This window comes from Larimichthys crocea, chromosome XVIII, assembly GCF_000972845.2.
Source record: "Larimichthys crocea isolate SSNF chromosome XVIII, L_crocea_2.0, whole genome shotgun sequence".
Classification (NCBI taxonomy): Eukaryota; Metazoa; Chordata; class Actinopteri; family Sciaenidae; genus Larimichthys; species Larimichthys crocea.
Window position 1 is genome coordinate 3,930,161 of NC_040028.1, and position 21,147 is coordinate 3,951,307.

The following is a 21,147-nucleotide window of genomic DNA, read 5'->3' on the forward strand; positions in this document are numbered from 1 at the left end:
AAACCTAACAGTCCCAAAAGTATTTCCTGGTGAATAGCCAAGAACAGTGATTGTGCACAGCTTCCCTAAATCTCATCAAAGTGATGTAACCTGTAATGTTTCAGATAATCAACACGAGTGAATCCGTACAACACGAAAACAAGACAGATTCAGCATTGGATGGATTTCCGGGAGTTGTGTTGTAAGGAGCCAAATGCAGCAATAATCAAGATGATAGAGATAGTTTATTTATGAGAAGTGTAATGTAATAAACATAATTACCTTATACAAACAAGCCCAAACTGGCATACTGAGATTGTTTTTTCCCTACTCAGAGGCTTGTTTTAAGGGGTGGAGTCTCTGCAATCAATCTCACATTCTTCCACCCATCTGCATATTGTTTGAGATTTCCTTTGAATGAATGTCAACTTGGTTGCCAGCTAATCCCAGCAGCCAAATTCCTGCTCATTACTGAACTGTCACTGGATTAGTCACTCATGTTGGGAGATAAAGTCTGGATTGCAGTTAGTGTTTCAGTTCAGCCCAAACACCTGAAGCAAAATGATCTGTCAGTGTGTGTGTGCAGATCAACTGTGGAGCTTCTTGCGAAAGTGGGACATATTTGTCTGTTCTCATGCATGTCCTTATCTGTTCACTCCAGATCAGTGTTTTGTTTTCCATTAGGCTCTTTAATGTAAGATTAATGGGCAGGTAGATCTAAAACCTGTGTATGAACTGTAGGTTTATGCCATTGTTGGTGAGAAGAGACTTGCAGAAACAGAAGGGGATACTGGGCTGCTGCCCACTAGTGGGACTGCAGACCGGACGGTACCTAGGGGACATGGACGCAGTGCTGCCTCACATGGACCTTACATGGGCATTTCCCCACTTCATGAGCCTCATGGCCTACAGCTCCCAGGTGTGCACAACGGTGTGGCGGAAGTTCTATCCCACCAAGGGACCCTACAGGGGGACTGGACTCTCCACCCAGAGGTGGTGGCAATGATTTGGAGCCAATATGGCAGAGTAGATTTCACCGTTGATACTCACTTATAGAGAGGAACAGCCTTCTGGGGCAGGATGCCATGGCTCATGCTGGACCAGTCTGCCTTCTATATGCCTTTCCTCCAATTCTGCTCATTTGTGTGGCACTGGTAAGAGTTCAACAGGGTAGCCACGGACTGCTACTAGTAGCCCCCAGTTGGTTCGGGAGGCCATCGTTTCCAGTGCTTCTAAAGCTACTCAAAGGGTGTTGTGGAGAAATTGCTGAAGTCAAAGGTTAATGTTGAGGTCAGTAGGGATTAATGCTGTACGTCTCCCCTGGACCGGGGGAGGGTGCCGGAGGGCCGACAACCCGGATCACCTGCCCGACCTCCATTAGTGGACACTCGCGGCGGAAGTGTCCGGGTTGCCCGCACCTCCAGCACTCCTGCCATGCTGCCCGAGGGACCCTCTGTGGGCTAAAAGCAGCGCCTGTAGCGGCTGGACCCTGTGGCGGAAGAGAAACAGAGGGGACATTAGTGCGAGGAGCAGGGGAGGGGCAAGCGGGTGTGTAATGTGGGGGACCGGGTACTGGCGCGGGTCTCTTGCGAGGTGCCAGGCTGGGACAGCCGGAGGACGCTGGCCGCGCCTCTGATGCCTGGCCCCGGGAGAGGACGTGTGACAACGCACCCACTCGAGGGTGCCAGCCGGCAGCCCCTCCACGAACTGTTCCAGTTCTTTCTCATTGTTGAAAAAGCTGACTCGCAGGAGTAAGTTGAAGGAAACATGATAAGAATCTGCAGGGCCATTTTCTGCAAGACACCTGCAGGTGCCATCTTCGTCCAAAAGGTGGCAGGGTCACAGAGAGATTCCTGCAGGGCAAGGTTTTCTTGAAGCTCAATTAGCTCTGACTGAAGAAAAGCAGCACTAGCCCAACAATAATATAAAAAAATGTAATCATCAAGTCTAATGTTACACTACAGTTCTGTAGTTTATCTGTACAGATTGGAGTCCATTAACAGACAAACATTTGTCTCCTCTATGAAACCTGGTCTGTATCTTCACTGTGCTGTATTCTTTTAAACTCTGATTAACTGTTTGTGGATCATCTGTTCTCTTCATCTCCATAACATGTGTCAGAGAGGGGCAGTACAGTGGTGCTCCCCGTTGCTTGTTAGTCGAGCAAATCAACCCCGTGAGAGGCAATCGAAGTGTCTATCGCTACCAAGAATTCTACCAAGATCTGACCAATCAGATGCCCCATCGCTACCAAGAATTGGGAAAACCTATCACGTCTCTCTGCACCAACCAAGATTTGACCAATCATAATCCGTAGAACTACCAAGGATGGCACAGAATGGCACTCCCTCCAAAAGCCGGCTCAAAAATTTAATCCGGACTGACATCGTAGTTTGAATATTATATGTTTACATAAGTTTACATTACACGCTAGCAGGGTAGTTCATGTGAGTGTAATGTGTGCATGTAATCTAGTTTATCAGTCATTTTCATATCATTAAAGTTATGGACAATTCTCCATTTGAACCATCCAGTTGAAACATAACAACACTTTCTGTCAGGCTGTCACTCAAAGATGTGCTAGCCTATTTTCTTGCCTATGCAATCACGTAAATAACACATAATAATAATAATGATAATTCATAATGGGCAAGCCATCTGGTAGTAAAATGGACGTTACCTAAACGACTGTACAAGATAGAAGTGATATAGACGACACTTTATGAATGAAATCCATGTTTCCATTTTATTTTATTGTTTTGTTTTATTTTTATTTTTATTTGAACATTCATTTAGCTAAAACAGACATTTATGGATCAGTCCATGTATTTGGGTTGTTTGCTGAGCATGCTAGGTCAGCCTCTGTGCATATAAATAGTTTAGTAGTATTAGAAGTTTTTTTAATAGTTTAGATTGGAGTTCAGGATACAACGGTTCAGAGGCTTTATTGTCATATGCAGAGATGCATAAGTTATCAATGCAATGAAAATATGAGTTTGCTGTCTCTGTCCTGTAGTATAATGATCTGAAATAAATATGTACGGACTGCATCCATGATGCTATATTGAAATAGATTACAAGAGTGCTAATTATGCTTATACAATATACACATAATTATGTGCAATATAAGAGGACACACATGTTTTGTTTACCATACAGAATGGATCCTACATTTAGGAGAAGAGGGGATGGTTGTGCCAGATTTAGAGGATGCAAAAAAGATGAAGTAAGAGAAAAGGTCATGGGCCTGAGCTCTGTCACAGCACAAAGTGAAAGAATCTGCGAGGAGGGCTGTCCTGCATCATGGTGGGGACCCCAGTAAAGAGCAACACCTCCTTGAGAGGAGAGTTTATAGGTATCGAATATCTATTTAGCTAAAATAATGCCGTCATCAAGGACTACAACATAAGAGGCCCCCACGACACTTGAGATGACGAGGACATCACAGTTGCAGAGGGGGAGTCTGGTTTGGAAGCAGTTCATATGGATGACCCAACTGTTCCCACCCAGGACACAATATGGCCTCCACAGCAATGCACTCCATCGGCCCTACCTCCAACAACTAGACCTCCAGCTGCTCTAACTGATGTCTACAGCACCATCACTTTAGCTTCACTCACAGCACCACCAATTTAACCCTCAGTAAACAGTTTTACTATTGCCACAATGAATGGTAAGTTTTCACTGAATTCTTAAAGGTGTCAGTGATTGTGATTTATAATTACAAATCACACGTTCATTACATGTGGCTGTCTCACTATAGAAGCAACAGCACTATTAATTTTCATTTGATGACAGTCTGTCTATTTTGTGAACCCCCTCAGTCAGATCATCACGAAGCGCAGGTACGGGTACCGATTCCGTAGTGGGGCAACAATCAGCCACCTGCTTTACATGGATGACATCAAGCTGTATGCCAGGAACGAGCAAGAAATAGACTCACTGATCCACACCACCAGGATCTACAGCGATGACATAGGGATGTTATTCGGATTGGACAAGTGTGACCGGATGGTCTCAAAGAGAGGCAAGATGATCCGGACTGAGGGGATTGACCTACCAGGGGGCAACATAGGTGATATCCAAGACAGCTACAAGTACCTTGGCATCCCACAGGCTAATGGAAACCATGAAGGGGCCACAAGGAAGTCAACCACAGCCAAATACCTCCAGAGAGTAAGGCAGGTCCTGAAAAGTCAGTTGAATGGTAAGAACAAGGTCCAAGCCATCAACATGTATGCACTACCAGTCATCAGATACCCCGCTGGCATCATAAACTGGCCAAAGGAGGAGATTGAAGCCACAGATATCAAGACTAGAAAGCTCCTCACCATGCATGGAGGGTTCCACCCCAAGTCCAGCACCCTGAGGCTATACACTAAGCGGAAAGAGGTAGGCCGAGGGCTAGTGAGTGTCAAGGCCATGAGGGTGCAGAGGAGGAGGAACAGACAACCTGGAGGGACAAAACCCTACATGGCATGTACCACCGTCAGATAGAGGAAGTGGCTGATATCAAGAAATCCTACCAGTGGCTGGATAATGCAGGACTGACAGACAGCACAGAGGCACTAATCATGGCAGCACAAGAACAGGCCATAAGCACAAGAGCCATAGAGGCCAGGATCAACCAGAGTAGATCAGACCCATGATGCAGACTGTGTAAAGAAGCCCCTGAGACAGTCCAGCACATAGTAGCAGGGTGTAAGATGCTAGCTGGATCAGCGTACATGGAGAGGCACAACCAAGTAGCTGGGATAGTATACAGGAACATCTGCAACCAGTATGGAATAGAAGTACCTAAATCCCGATGGGCCATACCACAGAAGGTGGCTGAGAACAACAGGGCCAAGGTTCTGTGGGATTTCAGCTTCCAGACTGACAAACAGGTCCTGGCTAACCAACCCGAACATAGTGGTGGTGGACAAAGAGCAGAAGAGGGAAGTGGTGATAGATGTGGCAATCCCAGCAGACGCCAACATCAGGAAGAAGGAACATGAGAAACTTGAGAAGTATCAAGGGTTGAAAGAGCAGCTGGAACGGATGTGGAAGGTCAAAGGTTGCGTGGTCCCCGTGGTAGTGGGGGCACTTGGGGCAGTAACCCCCAAACTGGGAGAGTGGCTCCAGCAAATCCCAGGAACAACATCTGAAGCCTCAGTCCAGAAGAGTGCGGTCCTAGGAACACTGAAGATACTGCGCAGAACCCTCAGACTCCCAGGCCTCTGGTAGAGGACACGACCTTGAGGATGACACGGATACCACCCAGCCGGGGTGCCATGAAGTCTGACGTCAGCGAAGTTTCATTCAATATATTCAAAGTTTCATTTCATATATTCAGACTTCATTCAATATATTTTATAATTCAAAAACACAATAGCAAATCGAATAACACAATAGCAAATCGAATAACAGAATAGCAAATCAAATAACACAACAGCAAATTCAATACGGAAAGGGTAGGTAACCTCGGGCGACATGAATCGCCGCTGATAGGACTGGTGGTCCTTTGAACCGGAAGTACATGGCTTACATGTTTTCAAAATATGAGCGCTCTTAGTGATAACGTACGCGCTGCTATTAAAGATTATTTTGATGCAGGACATGGATATGCCGCGATACTACAGAAGCGCATTGCATTCACTGGATAAAAAAAAAAAAAATGACACTTTAGGCCCAAGGAAAGGTGCCTCATTGGCCACTGCACTTAAAGTTAAAGTTAGAAAGATATTGGCACTTCCAGGATCAATAACTCTTAAGTGAAAGGTTGTTAAAACACAAAACACGCATATTGTCAACCGTAGTAAGACAGACAACAAGCAACAACCTAATGTTCATCAAAACAAGCCATCCTCTGAGCCATACCAACAACATTAGTGTTTACTAGGATTTTTCATAATTTCTGGGAATTTTTATTAGGAATATGAATCAACAACTTCAATATGATACAGTACTGCAGTAACGCTATCTACGCTTTAAAATCTAGTGCCCGACTACATCGGTTTGTACCACCAGTCCAATCAGCGATGATTCATGTCCCCCGAGGGTACCTACCCTTTCCGTTTTTGTTATTCGATTTGCTGTTGTGTTATTTGATTTGCTATTGTGTTTTTGAATTTGCTTTTGTGTTTTGCACTTCAGGGCCACCGTAGAAAAGGGAAGGAGACTGTGTGCATGTGTATCAATATGTGAATCTCTCCCTCTCTTTCTCACACACACACACACACACTCACACCTCTCTCTCTCTTTCTCTCTCTCTCTCTCTGTCTCTCACCGAGTTGAGCAATTGCAGAGAACATAAAGAAAGGAGACAGTCTGCAGTCTGACTGAACCGAATCGAGCTGTAAACACACACTTTCATGAGGTAAGCTTGCATGTTTATTTGAACTGATTAAACATAAAGCTTTACAGTGTTAATTAGGTGTCTGGGTGAAAAAAAAATAAGGGTAAAAGGTAACTTGGAAACTTACAGATGTGCGGGACAGCTGTATGAAGCAAACAGTCAAAGTCAAATAAAATGTTTTACACACTATATATTAAATTCTGTATTTATAATATTTAGATAATGTAAGACCTTGAAATCCAAATAATTTGGATGGGCAAAAGTAAAGGCAAGTTGGAAGTTTCAAAGTAGGTAGCACAGCATGCAAATATTTACCGCATTTAAATAAAATAACGAATGTAAAATTATGCAAAGGTTTATAGCACAGTGGCAGAGGAGGAGAACAGCCCTGCCAATGAGCAGAAAACTAAAAGAAGAAGAAATACAAAAAGTCTGGGATTTGCTTGTTTATTTTGCTTAGTGATTAGTTATTTGCACAGAGCCCAAGGCAATTATAACAGTAAAACATTTTAATCAATATTTTTCTATTAACCTCTTCAACTCCACTCCTCCTTATAATTTGGGTCTCCAATATATACCACATAGAAGTGTCAAAAATGTGGTGTCATATTAAATAATGAAATTGAAAAGGGCTGACAGATGTATATGATGGCCATTCCTATGCTCTGTTGGGGTTAATGATTTGTAGATTTGGTGAAAAATGTAACCAAAATCTATCCATAATCTATTATGTTTCATGATTGCTTGTATAGAGCATCAGAAAGAAACAGATATCAAGGCAGCTGTTTCTATGTCTATGATATGTCAGTGTCTAAATCTCCTGCTAATTTCTGTTTTTAATTATTAAGAATGACAAAATACCAAAAAGAAGCATTATGCAAGTAAGCAACATATAATAATGTAATAAATACAAACTAACAAGCAGGGTGAACTCACATCCTGTCCTGTCCTGTCACTGTTTCTCAGAATTTCCCATGTAACTAGTGTTGAAACTGTTTTGATCGTTTGTGGGGGTGTGATGGAGCACAGTTACAGGAACACCGTTGTGGTTAATGGTTTTTATCATTGAAGTTCTAATAACATGTTCAACATGAAGCATAATACCATTTAACTCGGAATATACTCTGTCTCTCTCAGAAAATGGATACTTCTCAACTTCTCATCCTCATCTTCCTGGTGATAACTCCAGCTGTATATTCCGGTAGGATACACATTATAATTAAGAAGAATACAAGGCATAGAAGAGTGTATTAAAGGATATGTTTATGTAATGGTAACCATTTAAGAATGAACACTCAAAGTGTCTTGCAGATACACTACCGGTGTAATGTAATGTTTTAGAACACCCCAGTTTTTCTAGTTTTGTATTGACATTCAAGCAGTCCAATGAATAGCTTGAAATTGTACAAAGGTAAGTGGTGAACTGCCAGAGGTTACCCAAAACTGAAAAATAATGTAAATTTCGGAATTATACAAAAAGGTTTTTTTATACACTAAGAAATGGGTTAACAACTTAAAGCTATTCTGCAGCAATGGAGGTTGATCAATTCCCACAGGTATCTCTAATTGATTTCATGATTTGTTTTTTAACTTCAGTTGTTTATTTGTTCTATGCTTTCATTTACAATGAGTACAATGAGACATTGAACTGCAGAATTTCAATAAAAAAACTGGTAAAATAGGGATGTTTTTTAAACCGGTTTTCTAAAGCTGAAGGCCCTCCTAAATAGACAGCCACTACTGTAAAATAATGGAGTTTAATAGCAGGATTAGACTGTGTGTATAAAGAACATGTTCTACAAAAATCTGCATATTTAGAGGAGACGAGGTCAATATAACGGTCATAGATTTTATCCCACCTGTATCTATGTTTTGAAATGAACAGTGTATTTACATTCCTTGTTAAGGAAGGAATGTGAATACGATTACAGAACACTGAAAAGATAAGACTGGAGATATTCTATTTTGTTTTATTCTTTTGATATTGGTATTTAATTTCTCAGTGCCACAGAGCTCCATTGTCCAATCAGCCACGCTGTTGCACTGGGTGACATTCTCCTTCATTACCATGAACGTACACACTGGAATCAATTTTCAGACAATCCTGCGTACATCATCCTGGAAATATTCATAGCATCAAATGTTTATTAATCCACAGCTGAAAATAGTTACCAATAAATCCACAATTTACTGTTTAAGTTACGTTTGCTAAAATTAAAGTGCTTCAAATGAAATCTTTAACAGTTATTATGTCTTCAGTGGGACGTAAATGGGTTGGGGTCGATTGCCACACATGGTAGAAAGGTTATAAAGTATTGAAAGACGGACTGATCTATTCTTAGTTTTGTTCTTTGGGCATGGGATTTGTTGTCAGTAACAAAAATATTAAATAAAAGTTATTACTTTAATTTGAAAAAGTACTGCAGAAAATCAAAATCGCAATAAATGTAGCCTCTATTTTCCTGGACATTTACATATCTGGGGACTCTGATCTCTGGTCTAAGCATCTTCTTCATTTCCAGAGACAACCAAGCCCCGATGTTGGAACTCTTCAATGGAGTCATTTAACCTTTCTGAAGGGGAAGCATTTTATTTTGTACATTCTGATCTGTATGATGTCAAAATCACTGATGACAAGATCACATGGTATAAAAATAATGCCCAGAATGATTCTGAGCAGATTTCCACTGATGAGAACAAGACGGTACATTATGTACACACACACATATATCATATAAATCATATAAATATAATATATTTATATATAATATGAAATAAATACAAAATAACAAGCAGGGTGAACTCACATCCTGCTCTCACTGTTTCTCAGAATTTCCCATGAAACTAGTGTTGAAACTGTTTTGATCGTTTGTGGGGGTGTGATGGAGTACAGTTACAGGAAGCAGTGTTGTGGTTGATGGTATTTATCAGTGAGGTACTGAAAATAGTTACCAATAAATCCACAATTTACTGTTTAAGTTTGCTAAAATTAAAGTGCTTCAAATGAAATCTTTAACAGTTATTATGTCTTCAGTGGGAACACTACGTAAATGGGTTGGGATCAAGTGCCACACATAGTAGAAAGGTTATAAAGTATTGAAAGACGGACTGATCTATTCTTAGTTTTGTTCTTTGGGCATGGCATTAACAGTTGTCAGTAACAAAAATATTAAATAGAAGCAGCACCAAAGCTACCTACTTTCTGTTAAACCTGTTATTTCTTTAGTATGCAAAAGTACTGCAGTAAATCAAGATTGCAATAATTGTGGCATCTTCTTCGTTTCCAGAGACAACCAAGCCCCAATGTTGGATCTCTTCCATGAAGACATTTAACCTTTCTGAAGGGGAAGCATTTTATTTTATACATGTTGATCTGTATGATGCCAAAATCACTGATGACGAGATCACATGGTACAAAAATTATGCCCAGAATGATTCTGAGCAGATTTCCACTGATGAGAACAAGACGGTACATTACCACGGCAAAGCACTCTTTTTCTTAAACCTCCGTCCTGAAAACTCTGGCTTTTACAGTGCACGGTAAGAATACTTCTCTCTAAAACATTGTGGCAGCTTTGGAAACTCAGGAAGATTACAGAGGACTGATAGAGAGAAAACAACAATCACCTGTAGCTCGATATCAGCAAAACCTGTAGGCTCATATTGGACTACAGTGGTTCAAATATTTGCGTTGTTGTAAAGATCATACTTCTTCTTTGGGCAATTCTAAAATGCATTTTTCCACTGAGATGATCCATTAACATGGTGATCTGAATCAGTTATTGCTTCTTTTCTAGGCGTGAAGGACCAGATGTCAGATGTCAGAACTTTCGTGTAAGAATTAACGTCTTCAAAGAAAAAAACAAAACGGAATTCCTCTATGGAGCAATTGAAAACAGTGACCGGAACAAAAAGGTCCCATGTCCAGAACCTGTCAGCGACACATGTAAAATGCTGAAAGGAAAACTGACTTGGGAGAAGGTATGGCCTAAATGTTTTTTTTTTTTTTGTAAATCTGTTGTTAAAATAGTTGCAGAGACCCAGCAACAAACTGCTATGGCTTCACTAGCTGATTAAGGGGAATGAGATGCAGGTGTGCTGGCATGTAACGACCAGCTGGCTGGATGTGGAGAGGGAATGGGAGATGATAGAACTAGCATGAAGGGACTATGGACAAAGATGTACAGTACATATATTATTATGATGAGCAAGTGGCCATTTATTTTTTTATTTTTTTAAAAACGAATGTCTATTAGACCAATAACAAGTCTATTAAACACCCATTTTGCAATGAGCCAGTGGTGTAAAATAGTAATAGTGCCACTTTGGTTATCAATGATCATCAATGTTTTTATGTTTTGGTAAATATAACCTTATCTCTGTTACTGTGACAGTGGCCTAAAGTACATAATATGATACATATAACACATTCTATTCAGGTCAAACAGAGTCAGGGTACTGCTGCGGTGCATGTCGGCTCACTGGAAAGTCTCTGCTGCACTAAATGAAACCTTAATTAGTATTACTGGTAACACCGGTGTTGACCCTACTATTTCATGTCAAAATGGCTGCTGTAAAAAAAGTCTTATGTTAAAGTATTATCTTTCCACTCTTTACATTTGTGCCCCCTTCTGCAGGACTTCAAACTTCTTCAAGGTCACGATGAAGCATCCTTGTGGATTTATAATGCTACCAAAGATGACGAGGGCATCTACACTTGCACTTGTACCTGGACACACAATCACAAGGTGTACAACTCATCAGGCTCCAAGAGGCTAATACATAAAGGTGAGAGAGCGTTTTCAGGTTTGTCATAGGCCTTCAGTTGCAATAATATCATGAGATGGCATATAAATAGCACCGCAGTTTTAAGGACATTTCATGTGTCAGGTTTATGTTTTGTAAGCTTGTTGCAAATAGAAATCTAAGAAATTGTATTTGTTGTGGATTTGCAGGAAAGAACAAAATCTAATAACAACATTGTCTTGTGGCTTTGGTTGTCATGGTAACAATAGTAAGATGATGAAACTTCCGTTATCATAATCAGGTAACCTCTGCTGTCATGGTAACACTGGTAAACATCTGATGCTTGTTGTTGGACCTTAGTTGTCAGATATCAGCGGTTTGTCACAATCCCTGCCATCTCATGCTGACACACAAGATAGAAAAGAAAAAAAGAAGTCATGAAGAGACAGAAAAGAATACATGAACAGCATTCTCGTAGGCATCCCTCTGCCTGTTTGTAATGTCATAACAACATATTGTTCTCTACAGCATAATTGCACCTTACACTAAAAACACATTAAACATTAAAAGCAATTTTAAAAAGGTGTGTTTTTGTCAGAGATTTGAAAGTGGGCAAGTCAGTACAGTCACGGATGTGTTTGGGGGGAGAGTTACAGAGGGAGGGGGCAGCTGCAGAGAAGGCTCTGTCGCCCCAGGTTCGGTGCTTGGTCCTGGGTGGAGGAGTCAGGAGGTTTGCATCAGATGAACGGAGACTGCGGGGCCTGGTTATGGAGGGCTTTGTGTGTGAGGAGGAGGATTTTGAACTGAATATGCTGTGGAACTGGGTGCCAGTGGAGTTTCTGAAGGACTGGAGTGATGTGATCACGGGTGCGGGTGTGGGTGAGCAGACAAGCAGCAGAGTTTTGGATGTACTGTAGTTTATTTAAAGTTTTGGATGGTGTGCCATAGAGGATGCTGTTGCAGAAGTCAATTCTGGAAGTGATGATGGGTTTCAGCGGTGGGGAAGGAGAGTGATGGGCGAAGTTGGGTTATGTTCTTGAGATATAAGAAGGCAGTTCTGGTGATTTGGTTTATGTGATGGTCAAAGGAGAGGTTATTGTCAAAGATGACTCCAAGGTTGCGACTGTGGGGGGATGGAGAAAGGGTGGAGTTGTCGATGTTGAGTTGTTATTAAAGAACATACACCTATATTTCATTTCTGCACATTACGATAAGTCCCAACAAGGTGGTCTAAGTAACTCTCCATTAACTGAATTATTAACATCAACTGCATATTTGTAACTCACACAATGCTTATCCTAGACAGCTCAGTGAATTATATACTGTATATTGTCACATTCAAGATGGGATACTGAGTGTGGTATTCAAGTTGTAAATTGCTTTGTAAAAATGTCTGCTATGTTTGTTTATTTGTTTTTTTGTCATTGACAATTCTACTTAACCCCTCTTTAACGGACTAGTAATCAGTGATCACATTTCCTTTCAGACATATTTGATCTGCAAATGACTTCCTCATGTTTCATGATTTGTGGGCCATTGTGTTTGGACAATAGTTCCGGACATTTTCAAGCATTAGTACTGATAATAACTTGGGTTAAAACACTGACCATTGTCAAGTTTGTTATGTAAGGAAACATATCAGTGCACTCATTGTTGTATGTTATTTGTACTTGCCTACAGATCTTACAGTCCACAGACTAGAAATCATCTCTCCGATAGAGAAGGAGTTATTTGCTGATGAAGGTAGGAAAACGTATGTGTTATAAAAAAAATAGTAATAGTAGTGTTCTTGCTTCAAATACTGTATCAACTAAACTACTCAAACAGTGTTTAGTAGTGTTGATTTTGAGTATTTTTGTTGAAACATGGAGAAGAAAATTAACTAAAATCCAAATAGAATAGACCAGAAGTGCAGACGGTGCATCCAGCTATTTGCTTGGCTCTAAGAACTAATAGAGTAAGTTGAAATTAGGTGAAATTGAATTTCACACCTTCATTTGGTTTGGTTCACTTTCACACTGCACTTTTTCACTCGCAAGGAGACCTGAGACCCATTTTTCAGGTGGACCAGAATTTGCTTGTTTGGTCCGCACCAGAGTTTAGATGAGCTTTCACACCTGCCCAAACAAACTGAACTATCCAAGGAAATTATTCATATATTCAGTGATATGATAGGTATCTCTTCTTCGGCTTTACTCGTACTGATGTTGCTCAGGAAGACCTAGGATATCTGTCTACATGGCCTCTGCACAAGAAGATTGCTGGTAGAATACCAGATAAGCAATCGATCAGATGTGTAAATGTCAAACTTATAAGTGAATACAAACATGCTTTTACACTGGACATAAAAGTTCACATAGACACAATACATCCTCACAGTAATTGTTACAAGATGTTCTGTAGCCCATTGAAATTACCAAAGTTTCTGTCAGCTCTAATAGGGTTGTTCTGATAGCAAACGGTATTGTAATAGTAATGGCACAGAGGGTTAAATGTCTCTAATTAAATGTGTTTTGATCTTTCTTTCAGGCTTTGAGATAAAACTGAACTGCTCAGTTTTCTGTGGAACTAACGTGGAACGTTACTGTAATACTAGCTGGCATGTTAATGGTAATCCTTTCAACCAGACTGTTGGATACTCCCAATCAAAAAAAACGTAAGCCCTCATCTGTGTGACTCATTGGTGGAGAAGCACATAAACACATCTCCACAAACACACTCAGTCAAACATTTGGTTTTCATTTGATAGCACATTATAATGAATTACATGCTGTAATGTAATGTGCTGTAATGTAATAGTCACGAAATATCTACTCAGTGCTCAAGAATGAATAGAATAGAATATCTTTATTTGTCATTATGCAATGCATAATGAAATTTAAGTGCAATACTCAGTGCAGGAGTAAAAAACAAATGTATACTATGTAAAAAAAAACATAGCATAAAACATAAACAAAACAGATAAAAGGGATAAAAACATGGAGAAATTAAAAACAAAAACAAACAATAAATAGCGCATACACCCACGTCCACATACATACATTTTATGAATTACTTACATGTGATCATTTAAAGCTGTGATGGCCTTTGCATAAAAAAACTGTTTTTTTAATCTGTTTGTATGTGTTTTCATTGTCCTGTATCACCTGCCGGAGGGTAACAGTAACAAGCAGCTTTTAGGAGAGGTGGTTTGCCAACAAATTAACTAACAAGCATGTTGGTGACCCAGGTGTATATGGCAGGGTAGTAGACTAATGAAGTGGACCTAGTGTTAGAATGTCAGATGCCAACGTGTTACCACACTTAGGAAAAAACAGAATTTCAGAGTGTGAGGGGGTCGGGTATTTCCTTGTTGCCCCCAGTGGGCTGCTGAGATGAATATCATTAGTTTTGCAAATACAAACTGAAACTTTGATCTGTATGATGGTGCAAGATAAAACTTTGTTTTTGCAAAGTATTCTGTGGATCCGCCACAAGTCTTAATGTGCAAAACTTTACAGCAATTAATCCAGTGGTTGTCAAGACATTTTACTTTGAACAAAAAATTTTAAGTGGCTGATGGAACTTGAGGAAAAGAAAGGGATCACAGTCAGTAGGATACATCTGATAGGATCCATATCTGTCTGTACCAAGTATTGTGGTAATTCTTTAAGAAAATGTTAAGATATTTTGAGATATTTTGCTGAATATCAGAAAGTGTGTTTGGAATGCCAGGGTAAAAGACCCCCTCATTACATCCAAAGTGGTGGATTGACTGACCCAGATGGGCTATGCTACTTCTATACTGCTATATATTCTACCTTGAATGTGACACTCAGCATAGTTTCCTGCTGCAGTACACCACTTTACTCTTTATATTGAAATATGATCTCTGTTTCTTTTATGAACCAAGTTCTGTGTGCTTTGTTAGGGTCGTCGAGAAGCCTTCAAAGAATACCATCTCTACTGCAATCCTGACCATCGAGAAAGTGTCTGCTAAAGATTTCCAGACTGAATTTAAATGTGCTGGCATGGGCTTTTATAAAACAACGTATCGAACATTAACTCTTAAGCGAAGAGGTCAGTGGCAGACTCATTGATTGCTGTCCAAGACTATATCAGGCTTTGTCTACACAGGCAATACTTGTTAGTTGAAAAAAAGAATCATTGTTGGTTTAAGTATTTGTATAGAATTTGATGTCAAAATTAAATAAACTGAATATTGCCATCCTTGTCTTTTAGCGATACACACTCACACACACAGACACACACACACACACACACACACACACACACACACACATATTTTCTTTTAAACTTCTTTTGTCTTTGTTTTTCAGAGTCAATAATTCCACTTGTCATTGGAGCAGTATGTGTGTTGTTGTTCTGTGTGTTTGCCGCCATTCTGATCAAGTTCTTCGCTATCGACCTTGCTCTCTTCTTCAGACCGTACTTCCCACTCAACAGTCAAAATAATGGTAATGAAGAATGTCTTTAATCGGTAGATCATGAAGAAAGAGTGTCAGTTTTTCTTCTTATGTTTTCACTGCACAGATCTTCACCTCTGGACAGTACCAGGCTCTCTAGCCTGCTCCTTATCTTTGCTTGTGGCTAGCAGCTCATTGCTACATTATACCTGAATTTACGATCCAACTGAAGTTGTATTGTGGATAATGTAGGCACGCCACGCTACATTTTTTGGCAGGTGTGCATGCCTGCCACACAATTTCTACAGTCTGCTATTATTTAAAACTCTTATGGACTTGGTTTGGCCTTCCTGGAGAGAAAGATATGTAGCATGTTCAAATTCATATCAGTTCCATTACAGCCTTTATAAACATAAATTGTATGTATATGTCAAAAACAGATTTCCTCACTAAAACATTCTTAATCTTACATAGATGTTATTTTGTTATTGCTGTTTCAAATCCTTTTCATTCATTTTTATTTATTTATTTATTTTAAAGATTATTTTTTGGGCCTTTTCAAGCTTTATTTGATAGAGACAGCTAAAGAGTGACAGGAATGTGGGGAAAGAGATGGGGAATGACATGCGGGAAAGAGCCACAGGTTGGATTCAAACCCTGCGAGAACTGGGCCTTTGCACATGGGGTGGATGCTGTACAAACTGAGCTAAACACCACCCTGTTAATCAATTTTTTTTTTTTTTTAACAAATGACAACCAATTGGTGATATTCACCCAATTGCCCAACCCTAGGTCCGAATGAACACACATTTGTATTCTCATATACAGCTCCTCTGGTCATACAATTAATATTTGTCAAGGCTGCACTGGGTTATAATGATCTCAGAACAGACTAATATTGACTCCACTAGGTTTTTTCATGTAGGTTTGTCCAGTGATTGGATTTAATTATGTCCATTTACTTGAGGACTGTACTTATGCTCACAAATTTAAGGCAAATGCAAGATTTTTCTTTTCCTCGTTATGTTGTATTTTTATTCTTTGTTCATGAAGCTGAAGTGCCCATGTCCATGAATTTGCGTGTATTTTCCAGATTCCAGGGTGTATGATGCCTACGTGGTCTATCAAATGCAGAACATGGACAAACTCACTGAAAACATGCTTGGTCAGTTCATCACAAACAATTTGCCCGCTGTCCTCGAGAAAAAATGTGGATATCGACTCTTCATCCATGGGAGGGATGACATACCCGGAGAAGGTCAGAATTTTTATTTGTGTGTGTGTGTGTGTGTGTGTGTGTGTGTGTGTATAGATATGGTGGCGCCTTTTAACTATTTGCACGTTGTATAGGTCATAGGTTACATGGTACAGCTAAAACTACATACCTTCATCAGGTAAGAAAAACATTGTAACAGTGCTGAAGCACAGAGAGAGAAACTAAATACGACACTCATTTTTGAAAGTCATATTAGAAACATAACTAAGAATGTTTTTAACATCTTAAGAATATTTCCAAAGTGCAACCGTGCAACTATTTTAAGCCTTTTGTCTGACCCCAAAGACCATCTGGAGCTGGTGGAGGACCGCATGAGGCAGAGCAGGAGGCTGATGGTCATCCTTACGCCTGGTTTAGGATCAGGGTCTGAGATCACAGACCAACATCCTGGCTTGCCTCAAAATTCAGTAATAGGAGGGTATGACTGGCAGGTAGGTCAATCCAGGGTTTAAATTAATTACTTAAACCCAATTTACATAAAAGTGATAAATCCTCAAAAGGACAATGGTCTGATTGAGATAAATACTTGCTCCACCCGTGCCGACAATTGAACAGCTGTTGATATATCCCCTTATTCTATTTAGTTCTTTGTTGTACTAATTAAGGCTCATTTCTCTTCATATATAATATATATTCAATCTTCTGTTTGCTGGTTTTTCTATTGTAACCTTTTTGTAGAGACTCATTGCCCGATTGAGTTAAAGTTGTGATCTAAAAAATTTAACGTATAACACAACAATTGATAAATGACCAAAACATAATTGTTACAAAAAAATTATAACATCTTATCAAAAGGTAAAAGAGATGTTTTAGTCATCATAGAACAGTTTGCTATCTCAACATGAGATGATGAAGTTGTATTTTTAAAAAATTAAGGCTAGAAAAACATTGCGAGTAACCATGGCCATTCTTGGATTGAATACTTTTTGTTATTTTGCAAAAGGGTTCCTTGACTCTGCCCTCCGCAGTTTTACTCAACCTGTTGGAACAAAAAAAAAAAAGTTCATGTTCATCATTTTTCAGGTTGGGCTTCACCATGCGCTGGTCCAGAGGGAAATTAGTGTTATTCTGATACAGCTGGGGGACACTGGACCAGAAGGATACACACACCTTCCACCTGGCTTGCAGCACCTGATTCGTAAGAGTGCCCCAATAAGGTGGCCAGAGGGTTCACACCGTGCTGTTGCATGGAACTCACGCTTCTGGAAGAGAGTGCGATACCTGATGCCTGCCACACCTGCCAAAAAATGTCTACAGTCTGCTGTTATTTAAAACTCTTATGGACTTGGTTTGGCCTTCCTGGAGTGATTTTGATGTCAGTTGTTAGAGACACTTTTTGTAAATATTATAGGTTATTGTGACTTATTACTTCATGTGTACGGTCACTCAGTCATTTATATTTGGCTTATCTTGCAGTTGCTTGTCTTTTGTGTTGACCCCAGGAAGACTAGCGACCATTTTTGTGGAAGCTAATGGAGATCCAAATAAAGAATAAAATATAAATTACTTACAGGGTAAAATAGGAAGAAAACAGGAAGAAAGTATAAATTAATCATAACATTAATGTGTGACATGAAAAAAGACATGACATGAAATATAACATTAAAGGCTTCTTTAAACTAGGTACAAATGGTCGCATGGTCACACGGTCACATATCATATGACCAGCCAGCTCTGGTTTATTTTGGTGTGTGTCCTCTCCATAAAACATCTGGCAAAAGTGGAGACATTTGGAGTTTATTTTAAAATGTTATCATGTAGATCTACATAATGCTTGCCAGCTTCTTTCTTTATTAGTATAATTTAAGTTTATTAATTTGTAGTTCATGTATCTTAGAAAATCTAACCACTAACTGTCAATTACCTATTGATGAGTTGGAGAGCTGATTTGTGTCTTAAGTCTTCTGGATCATATAAGGCTTCGATGAAGTGAAAATGTTTTCAGAGTTGATAACATGTTCAACTGTGTAAGGGTTCTTTACTATCAGTAGGTCAGCCTAGATCCTAGGTTGCCCTGTATATATAACAGAAAAGACATTCATGGATGAACTTATTTTGTGCCAACATGACTCTCATATGTTATACTGACTTAGCAACGTCTTTCTAACTTGGATCACAGTCCAAAGCAACTCACTGAGGTCCAAAGTAAACCAATTATTAATATACACTGTGAAATGTGTACTCTCAAGTAATAAATAATAAAAATAAATAAATCCATAAACACTTTGTTTGCACTAATTCCCTAGGATGAATTCTTGACTGTAACCAGACTCAATCAGCCAACACTCTAGTCTCTTGTCTGTTACCAGATTTCTATTGTTTACATCCTAAATCAGGAAAACACACTGTTTGTCATCATCTTATTGCAGTTACAATATGTATTGTGGCAATTGGCATATTCTGTCCATTCTCGGCTGTAATGTTATTTCTTTTCATTAACCACTACTGGCACCTAGTGGTAAAATACGGTATCGTCTTGCCTCTTATCAACGTCAATCAGGCAAGACGCAAACATGAATAACATAATTTAACCAAAACAAAAATTAATTAAATAACAATTAATTATCACTCCCTCCATGAGACACCAGTTCTCACTCTCTTAATTGCACTTCACCGTCATCAATCCACCATCAAAAATATACAAAACAAACATGCATTCATTTAACATAGACACTTTAGAAACTAAGTATAAATGACATGACATGATATATCCCTGCACAACAGGTAACAAAAATGTGTTCCCACCTAGTGAACAACACAAATAAATATTCATGAAAATAAAATCACAAAAATAATATATGTGAACAAAACATTAGAATAATTGGAAATAATATTCAGGGTCACAGGGTGGAAATATCAGTCTTTTTCTCTTATTATTATTATGATTATTATTGTTGTTGTTGTTTAATAGATTGCCATAGGAATAAAAAAGATTCTCACTAAATTATGAGCAAACACTGTTAGTTCACTCTGTCTGTCATGTGTTTGATGGTATTTTTGTCCGTTACCAAAGTAACTATCCGGTTTCCTGTTTCCTGTTTCCTGTTAGGCGCATTCTGGTGATGTTATGTTATGTTATGTTATGTTATGTTATGTTATGTTATGTTATGTTAAGTTATGTTATTTGGCACTCTCTGATTAGGTCATCATATTTTGTGAGTTTCCGCTCGTATGCCTCCTCCAGGCAGTCCTCCCATGGTACTGTTAGCTCCAGGAGCATGACTTGCTTGGTGGAGTCAGACACCAGCACTACGTCAGGTCTTAAGGTGGTTGGCACAATGCACTGTGGAAACTTGAGTTGCCTCCTAAGGTCCACCATTAGCTGCCAGTCCCCTGCAGAGGCCAGCATTCCTGCTGATGATTTCACAGGTGGTCCTGGCTGCTCTCTGCCAGCGCTGATGGATTCTGTAATGGTTTTGAGGACCTGATCATGCCTCTATCTATAATGCCCCTCTCCCAGTGCCTTGGTGCAGCAGCTTAGGATGTGCTCCACGTGTTTCATGCTTTGCGCAAAGTGGGCAGGCTGGTGACTCTGTCTTGCCCCATATATGAAGGTTTGACAGGCTTGGGAGCACATCATAAACTGCCTCGACGAGGAATTTGATCCGACTCTGCTCAGCCTTAAACAGCTCAGCCCAAGTAACTCTACACTCCATGGAGTTACTTGGGCTGTCGGTTCATTTATTTCAATAATTCACTTCAAAAAGTGAAACTCATATATTATATAGATTCATTACAGAGTGACATATTTCAAACGTGTATATTTCTTTTAATTTTGATAATTGTGACTTACAGCTGATGAAAACCCAAAATCCAGTATCTCAGAAAATTAGAATATTACATAAGAGTATAAGTCGAAATGTTGGCCTACTCAAAAATATCTTCATATTATCTTCATTAGGCACCCAATACTTGGTCAGGGCTTCTTTTGCATGAAATAATCATTGTTGTGGCAAGGAGGGGATCAGCCTGTGGCACTGCTGAGGTTGCTTTGATAGCGGCATTCAGCTCGTCTGCATTGTTAGGTCTTGTGTCTCTCATCTTCCTCTTGACAATACTCCTTGACAATACTGTACTGGGGTTCAGATCAGGCAACTTTGCTGGCCAATCAAGCATACTAATACTATGGTCATTAAACCAGGTATTGGTACTTTTGGCTCATTTAGCAGTTGCCAAGTCCTGCTGGAAAATGAAGTCAGCATCTCTATCAAGCTTGTCAGCAAAAGGAAGCATGAAGTGTTCTAAAAGTTCCTGGTAGACTTTGGACTTGATAAAACACAGTGGACCAACACAAGCAGATGACATGGCTCCCCAAATCAACACTGACTGTGGAAACTTCACAATGGACTTCAAGCTACTTTGATTCTGTGCCTCTCCACTGTTCCTTTAGACTGTGGGACCTT

General features: G+C 39.6%; 1 protein-coding gene across 1 annotated transcript; it reads left to right on the forward strand.

Annotated features, from left to right (window-relative positions):
* The first annotated feature begins 6,207 nt into the window (after positions 1 to 6,207).
* On the forward strand, positions 6,208 to 19,670 carry il1rl1 (interleukin 1 receptor-like 1). Its single transcript, XM_027291337.1, has 12 exons — positions 6,208 to 6,337; positions 7,454 to 7,517; positions 9,604 to 9,856; positions 10,114 to 10,297; positions 10,954 to 11,104; positions 12,743 to 12,805; positions 13,592 to 13,718; positions 14,973 to 15,121; positions 15,382 to 15,519; positions 16,562 to 16,726; positions 17,030 to 17,175; positions 17,768 to 19,670. The coding sequence occupies exons 2-12, from the start codon at positions 7,457 to 7,459 to the stop codon at positions 18,014 to 18,016; spliced, it is 1,686 nt and encodes a 561-aa protein (XP_027147138.1). The 5' UTR covers positions 6,208 to 6,337; positions 7,454 to 7,456; the 3' UTR covers positions 18,017 to 19,670.
* Positions 19,671 to 21,147: the final 1,477 nt, after the last annotated feature.